This window comes from Heterocephalus glaber, unplaced genomic scaffold (genome assembly GCF_053883595.1).
Source record: "Heterocephalus glaber isolate CG9 unplaced genomic scaffold, H.glaber_assembly_v1.0 deba00001538, whole genome shotgun sequence".
Taxonomy (NCBI): domain Eukaryota; kingdom Metazoa; phylum Chordata; class Mammalia; order Rodentia; family Bathyergidae; genus Heterocephalus; species Heterocephalus glaber.
The window spans coordinates 1,427,387-1,449,982 of record NW_028258333.1 but is presented as its reverse complement, the minus strand read 5'-3'; the positions used below and the strand labels follow the sequence as shown (position 1 = coordinate 1,449,982).

At 43.1% G+C, this 22,596-nt stretch overlaps 1 protein-coding gene across 6 annotated transcripts in view; it reads left to right on the top strand.

Annotated features, from left to right (window-relative positions):
* Ctnnd2 (catenin delta 2) overlaps nucleotides 1-22,596 on the top strand; it is an 871,879-nt gene that overhangs the window by 488,216 nt on the left and 361,067 nt on the right. For all 6 annotated transcript variants that reach the window (XM_087189427.1, XM_004845189.4, XM_004845188.4 and 3 more), the window contains one exon: nucleotides 10,970-11,525. In XM_087189427.1, the coding sequence (XP_087045553.1) occupies nucleotides 10,970-11,525 (556 nt within the window). The remainder of the gene's footprint in view (nucleotides 1-10,969; nucleotides 11,526-22,596) is intronic.

Here is a 22,596-nt window from a genome sequence, read left to right as displayed (position 1 = left end):
GGATTGTGGAGTAACATTGAGTGTTAAACACATTTTCTTCAGGAATATGTCAGTTGCTCATGCTGTGCACACTGTATATATTTAGCTTGTGAATATGCAAATGGGCACCTATTACTATATCTGTGTCTGTGTGTGATGTGTGACATTACTTCTGAGTGTGTGTGTGTATCTAAGAAAAATACTAAGTATTATTTTCTCCTAAAAAAGGCATGTATTTATTTGGGGTTAGCCATATCAAGGAACATAGCATAAATGTGTCATGAAGTATACAGAACTATTCTGCAGATAATTGTGATTGTTTAGAAATAGTTGCACTTTGTCAGCTTTGACCTTGAAATGTGTCCTTAATTATTTTTTAAGGCATGCAGTTGTTCTTATAGTATCACTGCATACATTTATTATATGCAGTTGAAATTAATTTTTGATAAAAAGGACCCAATGTTAATCTGGAAGTCATTTCAAAAAAGATCTAAAAGTTGTAACATGTAGCTGCCTGATATTTTGGTTTTGTGGTTTGGGGCTACAAGATATAGTTAATCAGTCCACCAGAGTTAATATATTGGGGGATTATCTTGTTTAATGCGATGTAAACTTCTTTTTGGTGGCATAAGGCATTTTTGAATCTCTTTGCTTTTGTTCCTGACAACACACAAGCCACTCATTTAGGCTGATGAGCTTAGTTTCATTTCTGGTGCTTTTGTAGGCACTATCTTTGCCAATAAGCTTCGCCAGCCCTACTACCCTCCACCAGCTCCTGTAACCCCTGATCCATATCTGTCACTCCGTTCGTGCTGCTTACCCATATGTCTTTACAATGAAACCACAAGCTGCTGGAGGATGGGCCTTTTCATCTCTGCATGTACAGCACCTAGCAGACTACATGCATGCCCTCAAGAAAAGTCTACAGAGTAGTGAGAAACAGGGAAAGTCACAGTGGCCTGGGGCAGCCACACCACACTCATATATGTGACATTAACATTATTGAAGGATAAGTTAAAATTTTTCATTGCATTTTAATGATTAAATTATCATCTTAGCAATATTTTCAGAAATAGTGACTGCCTTATTCAAACAACCTTGTCCACATGTTGCTTTGTAACTTTTTACCTTGTGATGCTGAGCTATAGGAAAACAGCATCCCACTGAGGGACAAAGGGCCTGTCCCTTCACCTCACATTAAAATTCTGCTTTAGGGTTTAATCAGAAAGTCTCATTAAGATGTAAAAATATCAAAGATATATATTTGCTGTCATCAGAGTTATAGATGTAAGGCATCAATAAATGTGCATGCTGAGGGCTAGAACTTGAGTCTGAGGTAAAGTTTGTCATAAGACTCACCAAGCACGTGTAGGATGAGCAAGTCGAATGCTCACACCTGATGTTGAAATGTTCTCATGCACTCAACTAGCAGGATTGAGTGCGTTGCTGGATGTCTGAACTCTTGTTCATGTAGTTCGGTGGTGGATATTGGTACCCTGATTTTCTTCACCTGCGAACTGTTGTATGCAAAGCATGTCTTATTGAGCATCCTGCAGTACCTATGACTTCAAAGCAATGCCAGAGAAATGTTGAAGCAGTGAACCAGCATTTTCTCTGCTTATGCCATTGGAAGAAGGGAGGCCACATCCCATTCTAATAATGTCTCCACCATCCTGATCTTGGAGTGGTTTTTCAAAGCCCATGATACATTCGTTTTAGTATTCTGAATGTTAAGTGTTTCCTTCAAAGCTAGCTTAATTTTTAGAATATCCTGTAGTTATAAAGTGCCACAAGGCTGGTAAAGTTTAAGTTATGACTAACAGATGCCAAGCCAATTAAAGGTCAATAGTCAACCAACACAAAAACATTTTTGTTGTTGTTGCTTAAAAACGTGTAATTTTAAGTAAAGCCAGTGGTTTTCTATCTGGCTCACAAATCGTGTCTAAATGTAATTTCAAAGAAGTATCATGTATGTTCAAGATTCTAATTTCAATTTTTGATAAGCTCTAGTTTATCAAACATATTGTTTATTGAATGGCCATTGCCAGGTTCTATAAAGAGCACTGGTGATGCTCACATAACCTATACTGTCCCCTTGTACTGTTTCAGAGCAAAACTTCAAGTCACAAAAAATTGCCATAAAATTCAGTTCTCTGATGATCCTCTTCATTAAACCCCTTCCTTGAGTTTGTGAAGCTGGGGTGGAGAGCAAGTGTACAACCCTTCCCACTAGACCGGCAGGCCCTCCTAGGAAATGACATGAGCCCGTTCACGGTTATTCTTTCCCCTCTTCTGTCTGGCTGGCTAAGCAGCAGCTCGCTGTGCCAGCCTCTAAATGGGCTGTGTAGATTATTAGTCCACCCTTGGCTCCTTCACCCAGTCAACGTTTGCCTCAATGCTGGCTCTTCTCGGGAGCCCAGATCAGAACACAGCTGCTCTTCCAGTCACGTTTCTGTAACTCTCAGTTATTCTTTGGGGCTGTCAAGATGTTTATTGCGTGGTCATTGATGCCATGAAGCTGTGTGCTTGGGATCACATAGGAAAGAAAACACACAGGATTCCTGTCTTTAAGACAGCAGGAACAGAGACTCAGAGAATTGGCATGGTGGCTAATTACATTGCATAGTACAGCAGAAGATGGTAGGTTCTCTGGGAAAGAAATAGACACAATATGAAAAGCAGGATTCAAAGGCCAAGATGAGGCACACGTGATATGGGACCTCATGGAAGAGACTTAGGACTGACGTGATTAAACAAAGGAGCTACCAGACTTGATGCCGGCAAATGCAGTGGCTCCCAGAGAGGGCGCTTGGGGTTGACAGAACAGAAAGGAGGCCAGGACAGCAAGAGCATGGTACAGGAGTTTGCAAGGTATTGGGAGACAAAGTTGATCATTGTGCAGATCTTTCCTTTAACTCAAAATGCAGCCAGGAACCCATGGAGAATTTTGAGGAAAGGAGCAACATGACCTGCCTCATGCATTGAAAGCACCACTCTGTCACTTCTCGTGTCATGTCCTAGAGTTAGCTGCATAGAAATTTGTTTCATCCCATTAATCCAATGGGATACAAGAGCCACACCCATGCAGAATTCATCTCTGTCTCCTCTGTCTCCTGGGCCAGGATTAACCAAATATTCCTCAGGTTCCTCCAACGCCAACCAGATTATTTGTAATTATACTGCACAGGTTCTGAGTGCGATATAGGACACATAAGCTGGCTCTCCTCCAGATTTTGTCCACTTGTACTCAGGTAAAATTCCCGACAGATTCTAGGAAATGCTGAATATAAGAGTTCAGTCATGGGGAAGCCCCTGTACAAAGGAGGGTTTCACCACACATCTAAACATGAAGCAGTCTTACCAAGCAGTTTGTCCCTCAAAAATATGTAAGAAATATCCAAGTACACATCTGTAGATGGAACGCTGGCAATGTAGTAAGAAAGCAAAAGATTTTTAGACCATTCACATGTTCTCTGGAAGAACAGAAGTGTGTATATAATTGTATTCTTAGAAAAAGGACCTGCGAGCTCCAGGAAATGAAAACTAAATGATAGTTCTCTGAAATAAACTTCTATAACACTGGGTATTCTAGAAAAGCAAGAAGATTTTTTGAGAAACGAAACTGCCATTTCTTTTTGATCTTGGCTATCTATTGAATGTCGTGCTGAATTTTATGTCTTAAAAGTCTTCATTTATGCCATGTCACGGTTATAAATACACCATCAGCTCACTTCTGCCAGAGGTGATGTGTTGATTGTTGCAGTGCTAGAACATTGTGTAAAGGATGAGGGAAAGAGAATCGTGTGGATGGTAGTGAGGTACTGTGGCATCCCATATGCCACAGAGGAGAAAGTTCCCAACAATCACTTTCCCAATAAGTTCCCATGATGGTACAGAGACAACTACCATAATAGCACTTTAGGTAATATTTTCAAGAGAAAACTCACTGTAAACTTGGAAATCAAAATTGCGGAGATATATTTCTTATAGAATACATGTATCATGTAGCATTTAGAGCAGAAACCCTGCCATGTTACATATTTTTCGTGGCATATTTGTGGGCAACTGGCAAGATATCTGTTTTAAGAGCTTTAAGATGACTGCCAATTGTTAATCCCTGTGCTTTGCTTATCTTTAAAACTTCCTCTTCTACTTTCTCTGTCCGGTATATTTAATTTAAACAAGTGAAATGTTTTTCATTACAAGGAGGGTGTGTCTGTGCTTTACTATGATGTTTCCTGTTCTGAGCAAATATTTGGATTATTAAAGTTATATTAAGGGAGCCTTTTGCTGAAATAAAAATCTTATGTAGTATATTTTTGCCAGTGCTCACGTAGCTTTTAAGAAAGAGTGGACATCAAGAAACCTCTCTTTATGGGTTCTTTAAGATAAGTTTGCATAGCATCCTTATGTCACTGATTTAATTTTTTTCTGTATTTTTTTCCACTGGGAGATCAGAGAAATGACCATATGAAACAATTTTCAGAGTATTTATTGGTGATGCCCCTTATCAAATTTTTATTAAAGGGAAGTTAAAAGAAAGGAAAAATCGGTTTCTAAAAATGCTAAAATCTACACCATTGTGTCTGTACTAGTGACTTGCCCCCTCGTCCTGGCAGGGACAATTATGATGTGAATAAGATTTGCAGAGTTCTCTCCACCCAGCTTCCCCTCCTGCTCCTACCATTTCCTTGGGCAAACAGGGAGCAGTGACTATGGTCCCCATCTTTATCCCCAAGGTTGTTCCTTCTTGCCTTTCTAACTGAGATGTTCTCATCTGAGGGAAAGAAATCCTGCCCAGTGCCTTTGTTGTCCAGTACTAAAGTATACTGTGTTCTGGGTACCACTTTTCAGTGCCAGTGCAATATCACCAGCTGGAATCCCAGCCCTGGTTTCCTCACTGCCCATGACAATCTCAAGCAGTAATGACTTCATAGAAGAAGGGAAAACTTTGTGCATAAAGTATCTCTTTTCAATGAGATGAGTGACTAATGACTTTATTTGACTAGTTCTAAAATCAGACCTTCCTCATAGTACCGAGTTTCTTCCTTTTGAATTAATAAGTGGCATTCCTTTTGAAACAGTCATAAAAAGAAGTTAATTAAAATCTTGTGAGCCTTGGTAGTTATGCAAAGATACTGCATCCCAGGAAGTAAGTTCAGGGAATGCAACTTATTTTGAGATGTAGATTCAGTTTAATTGCACTATATTACTATTGGAACATTTTGCATCTTACCTAAATAAGATTCTTTGCCTTTTGGAGTTGGTGATTATTTCTGGCATGAGACTCCTGAGAGTAAGTGACTTTGTCCATATTTATGTGCAATCATGATGCTGTAGACAAACTTAATCTACAAAAGTGCAGTGGTTTCTCGGTGATTCAGCAGCACAGAGTTGCATTACTAGGTTGTTGTCAGTCAGAAATGTACTTGTTCCAAGATGTTTTCTTAATGTCCTTTTAGTACGCAGAATCTCTTCTGGCCTCCTGAACCCTGGAAGAGTACATTTCCATCACTGTTTCACCTCCCTCCCCACTTTGTCACCACTTAACCCTCTGTGTTGAGAAAGTCCCCTCAGAGGTCAGTTTCACCCCTCCCGCACTCGGTGCTGGCCTCTTCTGAGGCCCCGAGCCGCAGGCTCTGCCTTCCTTTGAAGTGTGTCCTCCAGCTCTTCCTCTCATGACCTGTGCCTGCCCACAAGGAGCATTCCAGCCAACAGTGACCTCATTCCCCATCAGATAGCCAATGCTATCTACAACGGGACACCATTAGCAAGAGGGTTGTCAGTCTGCAGCAACCACAGGAAAACGGGAAGGGATGAATGCAGTAAATGGAAGGGCAGACTGCTGATGGCGAGTCATTAAGCAAGCCCTTGGGAAGCCACCTACCAGGGACTCCCACTCTCCATGCTGACATTGTTGGCCTGGCTGCCGAGCGTTCCAGGCAAGTCTCCCTCCTGTCCTGGAGCCTGGGCCCTTGCTGACCATTTCAGGAAATTTGGCAGATCTAAATGTGTTTTTACAAGGGCTGCCTGTAAATCATGAATCTGCTTTATAAACTGTGGTTTTGCTCAGTGACACAGCTTACATGTGATTGGAAGTCAAGATTCCTTAAGGATTGCTGGCTGTCAGGTCTCTCATTAACTGACTGGAAGCGTAGGGGGTCTTTTCCTCCTTTCTTGCTTTTGCTTTGTTTTGTTTTCTTTTGTTGCCAGCCACCATCAGATCTCCAAAGAATGAGGATTAAATAAGTTTTTAGGTTTCAAAAATTGTCCCCTTGTGACCTCTCTGCCATCTCTCTTCTCTTTGTATAAGAGTCTTGTGACGATCAGGAAGCAACTGTGTTTCGTACTGAGACGGAGGCCACTCTCCACTGTAAAAGCTCCGTATTTTCAGGGGTTCAGCTCATTCTTCCCAAAAAAGAACAGTATCATATTTGTGAGCTGCAGTGTAGGCTGTACAAATAAAGATGCAACTATAATGGAGCTCCAGAATAATGTCAAAGCAAAATGATCCATGGAAGAGAACTGCTGAAAGCTCTTAGGAGCATCCCTCCTATTTGTACCTCAGATATAGCTAGCATTTGTCAGTGGCTTTTTGAGTTAGTGAGTGTACTGGAGCTTAAGAACTCTTAGTTGAAGGCTATTGGGAATAATGTATGTATTGCCTGACTTCCCATTTCAGTTGGGAAATACATCCTCCCCTTTAAACAATCCCAGAACAATTACACAAGAGTCCTCAATATGCCACTAAGTATGCTATGCACAAAAATAGGTATACACAGAATATAAAAGTCACAACTATGTTAGATCCTAACTCTTACCTCACCTGAAACTTATATAATATTTAACTTTAAAAGATTTGATGAATGAATGTTTCCTGTTTTTCTTGATGAATTTCCCACAACGCCAAGCGAAAAGAGAACTGTGTTGAATGTGCTCAAACGTGGTCTATTGATAAGCATTTAATCAGAACATCTACACAAGAGAGCTGCTTGTCTGTGAATGTTTTGCTTCCTTGTCAATTTCAGAGATGGATCCCTGCTTTGAAGGCAAGGGAAAGACAGAGTAGTCTTTGGGTTGAGACTGAAGGCACCAACAGGAAATGTCCCTGCCAGTAGCCCTTACTGTGTGACCAACAGCAGTACTGGTGCCCAAACTGCTCCAAGTAGTTCTAAAAATGTTTATATCATTTTTTTTGTTTTAAAGGAGTCCTGGTAAATAATGAATTTATTTCAATTCTCATTATATATACACACTCATTCCCAAAATTCTTAAGGAAAATATGTATAGTATTCTTTAAATGAAGTGAAAATTAGCCTGAAGTTTACCTTTCAAATTGGATTTATGATTACATTGTATTAATACAGTTTTAAGGTAGAATTAAACCTTCATGAGAGTAAAATGGATTAAATTCTACCTGTGGATATTTGTTCATGTTATTTCTAATCCAGCAATAGGTAATAATAAACTGTTCTGTGAATTGTGCAGCAGGCTTGAAGTATAGCCTATGTGCCCCCAACTGGCTAAGAGTTACTAAAGGAAGCTGTATAATGACAAGGAACAGAAACGAATGCACAAGTGGAAATTTCTCCCAAAAGGTTATAGTTTTAGTTCAAATGATGTAACAAAACAAATTTCAAAAACCGTATTTTTGCATTGATTCCCATGTAAACCATTGAAATGGGGTATGGCACTTGTACATGTATTGTAAATGGCAGCCAGTCATACACAGCTGGATGGCCCAATAAGATGGCCACTAGGCACGTGTGGCTAGGTGACTTTGAATTAATGAAAAGTAAATGGACACTAAAATTTAGTTACTCGGTTGACTGCTGTACACATTTTAAGTACTCAGTAGGCCTGCTTGTCCAGAGGCTGCCATGCTGGAATGAGCTGTTTTAGAAAGGATCCTGTGAAGCAGTAAATCTACAGGCCCTGCTGCCGTATGCCTGGCCATTGTCTTTGCTATATGACAACTTTTTAGACAGATGGATTCAGGAGGTGTTTTTAGAGCTGCATTTTAGCACGGAGTGAACAATACCCCTTATACTATTAAAGAGTATGTAAGTTTTCGTTGCTTGTTTTTTCTTTCTTTTTCCATGTTTGAAAAAAAAAAATCACTGACAAAATTTCACCAAGATCTTTCAATCAGTTTCACAATATCGGAAAGATTTTTGAATTGGTCACCATCACTTGTCAAAATGTCTGAAGCTAGTGTGACACTTCTCAAAACATCTACATTTTGAGGACCATTTAAGGAAGCTAGATACTTACTCAGAGAGTTGGCACTGTATGACTAGAATTTCCAACAGTCTAAAAGAGAAAGTATATGCAAAAGTCATCCAAAGTTTTCCTGAGACATAGGTCCTATATTCCAATGTTTAAATAAGAGAACAGGGCCGGGGATTTAGCTCAGTGGCACCGTGCCTGCCTCAAGGATGCAAGGTCCTGAGTTTGATTCCTAGTATCAAATAAATACATAAATAAGAGAACGAATACTGATTTACTCGTTTTACTTTAAATTGGTAAACTACTAAATTATTAACTAAATCAGATACTTAAGTTAGTATTTATTTGATTACAATTTTTATTTGGTAATGGCATCATTAATGCATTATAGGGCGATTATTAATGCTGTATTCCCACGGCATCATAAGAAGTTGACTTTGTGGTAAGCAGGGCGCTCCCCTTAGTTCATCTGACTTCCTTCTCACCATTCTCCTCTTTAGGAAGGGTTTCCAGAAATGCCTGTTGGGCCTTTTCCATCGCTTCCCAGCTGGGTTCTGCATGGCTGATCGTTGCCAAGGCCCTGGTCCTTAGGGAGCCCCAGTAGAAATCCTGAACAGAAAGGTCTATAGCTTAGTGCAGTTTCTCAGACGGCTGCATCTGCCCCATGAGCCTGTCAGAAATGAACCCCCAGGCCCATTTCACGCCTTCTGAACCAGAGTCTCTTCTACCAATGGTTCACAAACTTTGGGGAACACCAGGGTTGCCTGGAAAGCTTCTTAAAACCCCTATCCTGGGCCCCCCCCCCAAGAGGTAGGGTGATCTTGCTGCTGGGGCTCCCTCCAGTACCTTTCTAAAATCCACTGCTCCAGAGAGCCCTGGTTCTCATGCTTCTGTCATATTCGGTTTGCAATTACCTGGTGAGGTTCCAAAAAGCCTCATGCTTGGGTGCCATCTTCAGAGATTCAGAGATTCTTATTAAATGGCTAAGCTATGTAATAGGTGTTGAGTTTAGATAGAGAGATGGACAGATAGGAGATACAGAGACAAAGATAGTTACGGGTATCTATAGCTAGATAGAGATATAGGTGAGCTAACCAAATCTGAGAAACCCAGACTTCTGTTTTGTGCTCAGGACTCGTGTTGGAAAGGGGCTGCAAGCCTCTCTGTGTGGTGCTGGACCACTTCCCTGAGGCTTAGGGGGAGCACACAGGTTCTGCCCAGCTGTTCACCATCCTCTGAACATAAAAGCCTTCATCACCAAAGTCTTTGGGATGGTTTTCTTCACCACTCTTTCCTTCATTCCCCAACAAAAATTCCTGTAGTTTCAGCTGTTCTGATTGCTGGAGACATTTCCCTGGACAAAATCATAGAGTTTACATTTTGTTTTCACTCCTACTGATAAGCTCAGAATAACCGCGGTGTGGGTTAAAATGTTCAATGCGTGTATTTAAATGTATTAAATATAGACATCCTGTATACCTAGAGTATAAACAAATTAGCACACACTGGGACAGTCTTTCAACAAACGTCCTGTGTCCCTCTCATGGAACACTGCTAGTAGAGGATTTTGACGTTGCTCATCGAATGCCTCGGGTCTTCCCCTGGTCCGGACATCCCAGGGACCATCTGCAATGCTGTGTTTGTGCCCTTGCCAGTGCCAGCCTCCCCTCTGGACGTGCCACGCCCACACAAGGGAGAGGCAGAACTGAAACCTTAAATGGGGAGCATCGCCAGCCTCCCCCCTTCCCACCCGACCAGCACCCCTCATTCCAACACCCTACTTGCCGGCTTCGCTCTCACTCTGTATGGTCCTGGCCACTTTTCACACCAGCAGGCTCTCAAAATCCTTCCTCTTCCCCAAGGGGAGAGCAGGGAAGATCCCAGACCTCCTGCCCAGCGGTAGTTGACAATACAGTAACTTCATTCGAATGCAAATTTGTCTCTGGATGATTCAAAGAAAGTGCTTTCCCCTCCAACTGTCTTTCCCTCTCCAGCCCAGCCCTTGTCTTTTGTGTTCTTGTAAATAAATGAGAGGCAACAGGCTTTTCAGTCCGGAGATACAGCTGCAGGGGGTTCTTACAACCCAGCTACGAGGAGAGGAGGAGCGGTGCTGAAAGAGGCAGAGCTTGGTGTTAAAATCTAGAAAAGGAGGCTTTTTTAGGCTTTTCATTTAAGATCGCTCTGACTCCTCTAGAATTAAGTCCTGAAAAAAACAAGCCTAGTCCTTCTGGCTTAGTTTTTGTTGTTGTTGTTTTTATATCTCCCTCTGTCTGTTTAACTTTTCTTCTCTCCAAAGAATCTACAACATACTAGCGGTAGAATAAATTCTAAGTACGCTTACTCCTGATGTCCTCTAGATAAGTGTGCAGCTTGGCCAGTTTTATCCAACGAAATGACGGGGGGTGGATGTTTAATGCCCGAATTGTTCGTGGAGACAGACAGGGAGTGCCCTGAGGGAGATCACGGTTGCCCGCTGAGTGGCCTTTTGAAGTCTTTTTGGGTGCAGGTAATGCAATGCCACTGCCGGTCCGGGAGCTCCCCAGACCTGCGAGCACACACCTGTCTCCCTGGTGGGACGTGACTTCCCTCCTGTCCTCAGCTGGCTGCGCTGGCTGAGTTTCTCTCCGCCGGGAAAGGCACCGGCCCGGGAAGATTAGGGGGTGGGCTCCGGTCTCCGAGCCTCCCGTGCGCCCGGGTCGTCCTCGCGGCGGGGTCGGGCCGTTTGCTTCCCCGGCTAAACTCTCTCCTCTCCCGGGCACAGGGCACGACGAGCCGCGCCGGCCACCTGGCGGGGCCCGAGCCCGCGCCTCCGCCGCCGCCGCCGCCGCGGGAGCCGTTCGCGCCCAGCCTGGGCAGCGCCTTCCACCTGCCCGACGCGCCGCCCGCCGCCGCGCTCTACTACTCCAGCTCCACGCTGCCCGCGCCTCCGCGCGGGGGCTCCCCGCTGGCCGCGCCCCAGGGCGGCTCGCCCACCAAGCTGCAGCGCGGAGGCTCGGCCCCCGAGGGCGCCGCCTATGCTGCGCCGCGCGGCTCCTCGCCCAAGCAGTCGCCCGGCCGCCTGGCCAAGTCCTACAGCACCAGCTCGCCCATCAACATCGTCGTGTCCTCGGCCGGCCTGTCCCCGATCCGCGTGACCTCGCCCCCCACCGTGCAGTCCACCATCTCCTCCTCGCCCATCCACCAGCTGAGCTCGACCATCGGCACCTACGCCACCCTGTCGCCCACCAAGCGCCTGGTGCACGCGTCCGAGCAGTACAGCAAGCACTCGCAGGAGCTGTATGCCACGGCCACGCTCCAGAGGCCCGGCAGCCTGGCAGGTAAAGGGCGCCGCCACCTGGCGAGGCTCACCTGGGCGCATGGGAGGGGAGCCGCCCAGGGCACGGAAAGGAGGTGGGCTGGGCCCTGGGTCGGCCGAGGTGCAGTATTCACAGGCTGTTGGTGTTGGGCATTCCCCGCGAGGACTCCCTGCTTAGCTTTCCTAAACTGTGTCTGTCAGTGGCTGCCCACTGGGGGACGTGTCCGGCTGTCTTGACCTCTACCATCTGCTCTCTCCCACTGTCCCTCCCTCTCCAGTCTGAAGACTAAACCATAAAAATAAGGCACATGTAGCAAAGAATCACACAGACCTGTTGACTGTATTCTGAAGAGGCCGAAGCAAGTAACACTTACAACATTCGGGTGTCACCTTTAGTTGCCAGTATCTAGTTGTCAGAGAAAGTAGGAGTTTTTCAAGATTAGACATTCGACTTCCATAGGTTTCAGTACTAGTGGAAAAGTAACCAGGAGCAAAGCCCCTTGAATTTCTTCACTGCTTTATTCTAGAGAGGTGGAAGCTAGGCTGGCGGGGGGGGGGGGGGGGTTGTGCTTTCCTCTGCTGGTGCAGAAGAGGGGACGCCCAGACCAGGCTGAGCTGGTGAACCTTGCTGTTTGCGTCACATGCTCGCCCCAAACCAGACACCATTGTGGACAGACGGATGCTGTGTCTACTAGAACACCTGACGCGGAACTAGGGTTTATTGCCAGTTCCTTGCCTTATGGAAGTATTTGGTAACGGTGTCACTCTGCTAACAGATGTTGTGCTCCTGTGTCTTTTCCTGACACAAATAGATGACTGTGAAGATAAATAGGATAAAAAAGGAACTTGTTGCAGGCACCAGGCAGGTGGCCAAGGGCGTCTTTAATTCAGCACAGTGATTGCCAGTGTGAGGGGCCTGGCTTAACAGGATGTGGGCTGCCCAGGAAATGATACTGGGTACGTTTGCTGGGCTGAAAATAGTCTCCTCCCGCACTGTCTCTCCCAGTAGCATACAGTTTTAGAGATAGACAGTAGTTAATGCCGACTCTTGTTCCAGAACCAAAATATCTATCAGGTAGGGAGTCAGGAGTAACAATCTGGTTAGAAGAGTGTCCTAGGAAACAGGTACCAAAACTTTGTCACATAAATTTCTAGATCGTGTCAAGGAGGCGCCATGTGGTCAGGGCTGGGAGAGACGGAAGCCCCACGGCACACACTTAGTCACCGAAGAGAAGAGGAAACTGAGGCTCTGGGCATCCGGTTTCATTTTCTGTACTTACCTGGTAGAAGAAATCCCGAGTCTTCTGCCAGCTCTTCCTCCCTCTGGTTACGTATGGTAGATGTGTGCATGTTCCTCAGCATCACTTCCATGAGAAAAGGGAGTTGGCCACGTGGCTGAGTACATTGGGTCTGAAGGAGAGGCTGTAGGAGTTGGAATGGAATAGCCGTGAGCCAAGCTGCTCCTTAAATCAGTGACACTAGCAATGGGGTTAGGAGTAAATGCATTGTAAAAACTGCTTGCATTCTACTGCCTGTAGTGCACGTGTCAAAGGGATGGGTGTATGTGTGCAGGGCTGTGTGGATGTGTATGTCTGTGTGTACACCACGCAGGTGTATACAGTTGGTTGCTTAGGGGAAAGGAAGCTTCCTTTTTTTTTTTTTTTTTTGGTACTGGGGATCAAACTCTGGACCTTGCACTTGTGAGGCAGGCGGTGGAACCACTGAGCTAAATCCCCAGCAAGGAAGCTTCTTTTGGCCAGAAAAAGAATTTCAGTTGACCCACACATTCTCATGTGCCTTTGTTTCCCTCCACGTTTCCATCTGTCCCTCAGATTCTTTTCCTGACAATATTTGATTTTGCTACCTGGCGAGAGAAAACAAAAATCAACATGCCTTTGAAGAACCTTAATTTTAGAGCTACAATGGATACTTACAATGTTGAATGTATTTGTTTAAGATGAATGCTTTGAAATATTCATTTAAAGACTTTTTTAACAAATTGCTACTGGCATTTTGAGCTTGAGGTTATTCTATAATGGTGTATAAACACTTGGTTCCCATGAGCTTGTATGTCCCATTTAGAAATAGCAAACTGGGGCTCAGGAGAGGGGCTGTGGAGTTTGTGAAATCAGGAATCTTGTAACTTTCAGACTCCACATCTAATACCATTCCAGGCCTCCCAAGGTGCGGAGCCACCTGGCTTGCTAGTTGAAAGAGCAAGTTATGTCAAGACTGAAAAGTGGCTTTTGGATTAAAAGTGTTTTAGAAGATCTATCACTAAGAATTAGGAAGTATCAATACAGGATAGCAGCTTTCACTAACAATCAATTCATTTCATGATTGTTCATTATGTATCTCTTATGTACTGCCACTGATTTAGACCCTGGAGATACAATACCAACTGTGATCCCTGGCTTTGTTTCAAATGGAGAAGATGAAAAAAGTCATCAGAATAAATACTTCCTGCCAGGCAAGGCAGTGCATCCCTGCAGTCCCATCTACTCAGGAGGTTGAGGCAAGATCTCAAAGTCTAGGGCAGGCTGGGCAACTTAGCAAGACTCTGTCTCCAAATAAAATAACAACTCAATGGTAAACACCTGCCAAGTGTGAGAAAGGTCCTGTATTTAATCTCCACCACCACCAAATAATAATAATAGTGGTAATAATAAATACTTCCGGTAGGATGCTAAGGGAAAGCCCTAATTAGAAGGTGACTTTTGAGTTAGACTTAAAGAGGTGAGCAGGCTGGCCCTGTGGATATCTGGGGAATGGATGTCCTGAAAAGAAGGAAACTCAGGTTCAAAGGCTTCTCAACAGGAGCCCGGGGAATGCACAGTCAAGGACATGGCCTTGGTGTCAGGTCAGTGGCCTGCCCAGTGGGATGGGGGTGGGCAGCCAGATCAGGAAGCCCGGTGAGTACTGATGGGCACCGAGGGACACTGGCTGTGCTACAGTGATGGGCCTCTGAGGGCTGGAGCAGAGAGTGGTATGATCTCAGCTTTACTCGGCTGCTGTGCCGAGAGCAGACTCGGGATTGAAGGCAAAAGCAAGGCTGTAAATTGAGCATGACGGCAATAAGCTGAGCAAGAGGTGATTACGGCCCAGGCCAGGAGGACCACACCAGAGGTGGTGAAAAGCTGTGTGCCGCTGGGCATATATGTAGAGCTGGTGGGGTTTTCCCATGGGCGGGGAGCTGATGGCACAAGGACACAAGGATGCCACTAAGCCCACAGCAGGGTGCAGTGGCCCCTGACTGAGATGGGGCGGGCTGCCGGGGGCACTGGGTGGGCTTTGAGGCAGTGCGTAAGATCTGGGTTTGGGATGCATGACAGCTGCCTTTCACAATCAAAGTGCGCATGACAAGTGGACAGCTGGACAGGCACTGGAAGTTTTTTCAAGGAACCAGTTTTGCTTAGCTACGAGCATTTCCAGATATTCCACATTCCATATGAGGGTTCCCAGCAGCAGCAGCAGAGGTCAGGATATCCACATCTGCGTTTTCCACTAAATCTTACCAGTGGCCAGACCCTATCTATGCTAGATTGCAGAGTTCCAGTTCTCTGGGGAAATGGCGAAGTCCAGATTAAACCTAGAAAAGTATAATTTCTTACATATTCAATCACCAGAGTCCAGAGATCTCTCAGTAGCTTTCCTTTTCCTTTTTAATACTACCTCCATCATTGCACAGTGGTGCCTGTGGACACCTGGCTCTTCCTTGTTACATGCTTTACACAGCACTTCCTAACCTCAGACACATTGCCTACCTGCCTCAATTTGCCCCCTCATAAAAGAGATCAGAATAATATTTACTCTTACAATTTTGGACATAAAATAAGGTAATATCTAGGTGTGGTCAAAACATATCATCAATGATTAAATTAATTTTTTAAAAAACTATTACAATAAAAGTCACAGTACTATTAATCCCGCTCACAATCCTCCCCCTTTGCCTTACATACATTTATCCCATCGTTCTTGACATTCTCTGAAGCAGTTCTGGAAGAGCTCTTTCATGAGTGTCTTTTCATGGATACCTCAATGTCCTGAGTCAGTTCAAAATGTTTTTGGCAACTTTTGTTAAATAAAAACATTACGATGTTTGCATCCTCATTACTTATTGGATCTGGTGCAGTGAGACTTTAGATTCTTCCCTTTGAGGTTAAAATGACTCCCAAGGGCAGATGTTTTGAATTGACTCAGGACACTGAGGCAGCCACAACAATACACTAAAAACATTCGTGAAGGAAAACTTCCAGAACCACTTCACAACTTGGCAAAAACAGTGGGATAATTGTGTTCAGAGCAAGGGGAGTGCTTTGTGTGGGACTAATGACAATGTGTCTTTTACTCTAACATTTTTTTTTTTTAATGTAAACACCCACCTTACTGGAAATCATACCTTGTGTAGATAGAACTTGCATTTTCAGGCTCAGTAATTGCTTCTTTGGAAGTACCCACCATCCAGTCTGAGATGTCCATGGAAGAAGTCATGCAGCTCTGCTTTAGACACAGAGCAAATTTACTGAGTTCCAGAAGATGCAAGTTTCTCTGCTGGCCATACAAAGATAAGGAGGCATGCTCCCTGTGTCCCAAACTCGGTGTAGAATGAGGCGGGGTTTAGTTATAATGGGAAGACTCAAGAGGGCCATGTCAGTGGGGTACCTTGCACGGCCACCCATTTCCTTTGGGGAGGTGGTCCCAAGACTGAGCCATAAAGTAGGAACGAGTAGAAATGTGCTGAGACAAATGCAGAAAGTTGAGGTGCGTGCATGGTAAACAGTGGAGCAAAAGCAACTGGCAAATCAGTGTTTTCGGCAAAAGTGAGTGGCAGTGGTGTTGACAGAAGGAGGACTGAGAGAGATGCAGGAGAGGGGCTCACAGTGAAGGGCTTGTGGTGGTATCTTCCCAACAGGCCAGTGGTGTGATCTTCTGTCCTGGGAGCTGTGTGGAGGACAGATGGACAGGGAAGCTGGTCAGGGACACAGAAAGCCCCTGAGCTTGTCTTTCTTTACTCCCAGCTGAAGTTACTAAAACTCCCAGTCGTTACCCAGAGGGAGAATTCAACAATGATTGCTTAAAAACAATAGAAAAAGAAGGCTAAGGAAAAAACATAACCAATGTTTACAATATTCTGACCAAAAGGTTGCTTAATTTCATTTTTCATAGATTAAGGGTTAAGTTTATTTATTTTAATGAATAAAGATATTAAATATTAATGATGAATAAAATTATGCTGAATAAACATATTGCACTATAAAACATTTGCTTTATGCCAGGCATTATGCCAGACACTGCACATTTTTTTATTCATTAAGTTTATGGCTGCATTTCCGGTGTATGTTATGATCACATTCATCATTGGAAATTAGTACCCGTACATGATGTATCTTTCTGATTTTTCCCCATTCCCCTTCCCTCCCTTCCATCCTTCCACCCCTCCACCACTCCCTATTTACAAAAGCTTTGTTTCCATTTTTTTCCTTCTTTTCTCATTTTTTCCTTTCCCTTCTTTCCTTTGCTCCCCCCCTCCCCCCCCTTAGTTCCCCTTCCTCTTTGATTATTTTCTTTCATTTCACAATATTTGTTATACATTTTGGTCCTCACTTACACTTTTAGTTTCTCACACCAGAGAAACAATTCGGTATTTACACATATATGACCTATCTATTTCACTTAAAACTATGGTCTCAAGGTGTATCCATTTAGCTATAACTGACTAGTTTATCTTTCTTTATGGCTGAGTAGTACTTCATTTTATTTATTTTTTTAACTTCATTTTATTTTTTAAAAAACACATCTTCTTTATCCAATCACTGGTTGATGGGCATTTGGGTTGTTTCCAAGATTTAGCTATTACAAATGGTGCCACTATAAACGTGAGTGTACATACATCTCTGTGATATGATGATTTTAGTTCTTTTGGGAAGATACCAAGAAGGAGGAAAGCTGGGTGAAATGAAACCTCTAGTTTTAGTTTCTTGAGGAATCTCCACACTGATTTCCTCAGTGGTTGCACCAGTCTACACTCCCACCAACAGTAGAGAAGGGTTCCTTTTTCCTCACAGCTCCACCAGCTTTCATTATTGGTTGATTTCACGATAGCAGCCATTCTTTCTGGAATGAGATGGAATCTCAGCTTTGTCTTCATTTGCATAACACGAATGACCAATGATGTTGAACATTTTTTCATATGTTTAGTTGCTGTTTCTACTTCTTCATCTGAGAAATGTCAGTTCATTTCCAATGCCCATCTTTGGACTGGGTCTTTAAATTTGGGGGGTATGATCTTTTTGAGTTCTTTGTATATTCCAGATAGTAGTCCTTTGTCTGAGGAACAGCTGGTAAAAAATTTTTTCCCAGGTTGTGGGTTGTCTCTTCACTCTGTTGGTGGTTTCTCTTGCTGTGCGAAAGCTTCTTAATGAGACAAAATCCCAGTTGTTTGTTCTTTGTGATAATTCCCATGCAACCAAGTTTTGTTCATGAAATCTTTTCCTACACTAATGTCTTTAAGAGTTCTGCCTAACCTATCTTCAGGCAGGTTTAGTGTTTATGTTTTAATATTTAGATCCTTGATCCATTTCTATTTTAGTTTAGTGCCTGAAAGATATCGATTGGTCCAGCTTTAATCTTCAGCAAGTTGAGGCCAAGTTTTTCCAGCACCATTTATTAAAGAGGCTATCTTTCCTCCAGTGAGGGTGTTTGGTTCCTTTGTCAAAGATGAGGTGGCTGAGTATGTCTGGAGTTATTTCTACATCTTCTGTTCTGCTCCATTGATCCTCAGGTCTATTGTTTTCCAGTACTATGCTGTTTTTATGACAGCAGGTTGGTAGTATAGTTTCAAGATGGGGATTGTGATAGCCCTTGCCTTGCCTTTGTTGCCTAGAATTGCCTTTGCTCTTCTAGGTCTCTTCTGGTTCCAAATGATTTTAGGATTGTTTTCTGTAATTCTGTGAGATATGGTGTTGAAATTTTGATGGAGATCACATTAAATCTATATGACAGTTTTGGAAGTACAGCCATTTTCTCTATATTGGTTCTTCCTACCCAAAAGCAAGGGATATCTTTCCATTTTCTGATATCCTCTTTGATCTCTTTTTTTCAGTATGTTGTGGTTTTCAAATTAGAGGTCTTTTACTTCCTTTGTTAGATTGACTCCTAGGTATTACATTTTTTTGGATGCTATTGTGAAAAGTGTTGTTTTCCCAATTCCTATCTCAGTGAGTCTGTTATTTGTGTACAGGAAGGACGGTGATTTTTGAGTGTTGATCTTGTATCCAGCTACTCTACTAAATTTGGTTATTAAGTCTAGAAGTCTTTTGGTGGAGTTTCCGGGATCTTCAATATAGAGAATCATGTCATCCACAACAATGACAATTTAACTCCTTCATTTCCTATTCTTATTCTTTTTCTTACTCTGGTCTAATTGCTGTGACTATTGTTTCCAGAACTATAGTAAACAACAGACACTGCACATTTTACGTCATGGAATCTCTCCAATAACTTAATGGGGCAAGTGTAATTTTTACACCCATACCCCAGATTTGAAGCTGAGGTTCATCGACAATGCATTTCTTGCCCAAAACTCTTTCTCTAGAAATGACAGGGATGTGATTTGAACCTAGTTCTCTTTGAGTCCAGAGTCTTCATGATTGTAAACACACATGAAACGTGAGTAGAGCATATCTTTATGTCAGTGTAGGAAAATGCCAAGGACAAAGAACTGCAATACAAGTTTTTAACTTATTTAAATCATATGTGGTTTTGAAGAAAGCAAAATCATCTCAAGACTGTGTTGACATCCCATTGAGTGTGACTTTGCCAGTACCAAATTTTGTTCACTTTGGCAAAGAAAATAATGTGGTGCTTTCACAGTTTAGAACAACATTAATCCTGATAGAAACAGAAGTCTGGGTTATAAATATGTAAGTTTTCAAACACTAGAAGCTCACTTTGACATAAAAATGAAGTGAATGAAATATAAATTCTTAGCTAATGATTTCAATTAAAATTAACCTAATATGGAAATTTATGTGGTCAAGGCATGTCCATTTTGAACTCCAGATAAATGGACCTAAATTCTTAGTATTAGAGTGGATCGTGTTTTATAAACCATGAATTCTGAATATTTGGGAATTTCAGATCCATCTATTGATTGGCTAGGGCTTCCATGTGCACCTGTTGGAAGGAAAGAAAACAAAAAATGCCTAATCCTAGATGAGAGCTTTGCAATATCTGGCATTGGGTTCCCAAAGAAAGCATCACTTACTCAGGTAGTGAGTGAATCTGTTTACCACACAGGTCCTGGGACAGGTCGGAAGGCAGTGTGATACCTGGCTCTTGCTGCCCCTTTAAACCTCATTTCCTGGAGTTGGTCTTTCAAGTGCCCATAGATGAGCTCTTGAACAGTTTTCATTAACATTCTGCTCACCCAAGCACTAGATACTCCACCATCAGTTAAAGTAAAATACATGCACAAGTATGTACTTAAAAAAAGGCCAAGAAGAATCCCAGTTGGGTGTACTAGTTAGAATGTGGTCAACTTAGGATATTGATCACTATCTTAACCTTCTCGCTAAGGCAGAGGCTCCCCATCAAGGGGATTTTCCAGATGACATTTGAAAGGAGACCTCACTAGGGAGCTCTCCCAGCCACAGAGACCCCTTGCATTGTCACTGGCCAAGTTGCTCGACTCCAGCCCCTCCTCAGAAGCTTGGACTCCCTGCACAGCTGTCTTCTCTACCTTGTAGGATGGATCTCTCTCCTGCATGGTGCTCCCGGGGAGGACAGTCAGCCTGTACACCTCTCCCTTCCCATCACAAGCTAAGTTAGGATCAATGCCTAGTGGGAGACACTTCTATTCACACTGTGAAAAGAAGCTGCCTCCAGTCTTTTTCCCCTTCAAATATGACAGATTCACAAGGATTACTGAGGAACAGGAGAAAATTAATGGCATGAAAAAGACAAAAATAGAGAAATAAATTGTGTCACAAAAGAAACACAGATAATTTCTGGGATAGAAGAGATTTAAAAAAATAAGCAAAAACTTTAGGTTTGGTGTTGAAGAGGATTTAGGAAGATCTTGAGTTTATTAAATAAAAGCTAGATGGTATGCGAAAGGATCAAAGAACAAAAAAAGCTTTCTAGGCTGTCAAAATATAACTACCAAAGCTAAAAATATGATAGAATGACTGGGAAATTGTTAAGGAAATCACTCAGAAGAGAGAACATAGAAGGAAAGAGACAGAAAACATGAGAATAATGCAGAAAGAGCCATAAAGGACAAGTCTCTGAGATCTACCATATTACCAGTCTCAGAGAGAGTGGAGAGAGGCAATTATCAAAGAACCCACAGGGAAGAATTCCTCAGCGCCGAGTGCACAAGCCTACATGGGAAACACCCTCTGCTTGCATTGCACAGCATTCCTTATCCCACATTGTGAAATATCAAAGCACCAAGATAAAAGAAGACCCTAAAGTCTATGGAGAGAAACAACAGACTCCACCTGACTTAGCAGTCACAATATTGTAGAGAATGAGATGCTGCTCAGAAAGCTCACAGGGGAAGTAATTCTCATTCTCAATCCATACATAGCCAATTATCCATCGTAAAGGGAGAATCTAATATTGTTAGACTTGCAAGTACTCAGAAGATTCATCTCCTCTGCACATTGTCCTAGAAAGATACAGTATTTGGAGGACATACCACAGCTAAATAAGACCATAAAATAAAAAGAGGATGTGGTATACAAGAAACAACATATACCAACTAGCAGGGTAGTAAAGAGAAGTTCCAGGAGAAAAGGACAATAGGAAGTAGGCTGAGAAGAAGGGAAAGAGGACCGGGCATGAGAAAGTTAATGGTTGTGAATGTTGATGCCAATCCAAGTGGGTCTGGGTAATTCCATTGTCAAGGACAGGAAAAGTAAAAAAAAAAAAAGAAAAAAAGGGAATATCTTTAATTGCAGATGAGGAGGAAAGAGATGTTGTAGTCCATGGAGTTTCCCAAATAATTCAGAAGGCAGTAGTTGAGTTTTAGGGCTACATAAGTGTGAGTGGGTATCTTGGTTCATCACTTCCTTCCTCTGTGACCTATGTCAGTTTGGTTAGATCAGCAAGCATTCACTGAGCACCTGTTTCTTGCGTGACACTCTTCTAAGGGCTGGACACTCACCTGTGAACATCAGAGGCCAGAGCCCTGGTGCTCTCTTTGGAGCTCATGTTCTACCGCAGCTAGGAGCAGATGGTGAGAAGAGGTCAGGGAGAAAGAGGGGACAGGAGGTCGGGGGAGAGGCCAGGGTAGTTCACCAGGATAGATGACATTTGAGTCTACAGTGGAAAGAAGGAGAAAGGACAGCATATGGGTGTCTGGAAGGATATCTGAGGCAGAGAGAGCAGCTGCCCCAGAGGATCTGTAGTAAAATCATACTTGACCTGTTGCAGAACAGAGGGGCCTTCTTAGAGAGAAGTTCTGGAGTGGGGATAACAATGCTGTGACAGTTCTACATGGTCTTACAAAGACCATATGAGATTGTACCTGCCCATTGTTTACTAAGTGGCCCGCTTGTTAGAGAACTCTATAAATTATGACTCTTGTAACTGTGGACAATCATAATATGAGGCTCTAATGGGAATTCAAATAGAAGATGAAACCTACAAAGCAACTTATCTGACTGGAAGGAGAGTAGGAATGACATCAACCAAGAAGTTGCTTGTAGCATGTAGTCATATAGCATGCTTGGAGTATGGGAGAGGATCAGGCCTGAGGGACTCTCAAGAGGAAAAGGCACACCCAGGTGGGAAGGGAAGGTTTGCTGAAGAAAGGCAGCATTTCAGGGTGGGTTTAAGAGACTACTTGTGACAGGTGCTATAGAAGTGAAGGAGAGCTAGAGAAAGTCCTGTATTCATTGTGAATGAATACGTAGAGGAGCTATGAATCTTGTTGGGTTTAATATGGAGATCGGAGCGCCAGGAATATTAAGGCTGAATCCAATGTGAAGTTTTGATCTCCAGCACTGACTCTGAGGAGTCTGGCTACATTCAGAGGCACTGAGTTTTCTCAAGTAAAATATTTTATCTCCATTGGTTCATTTTCT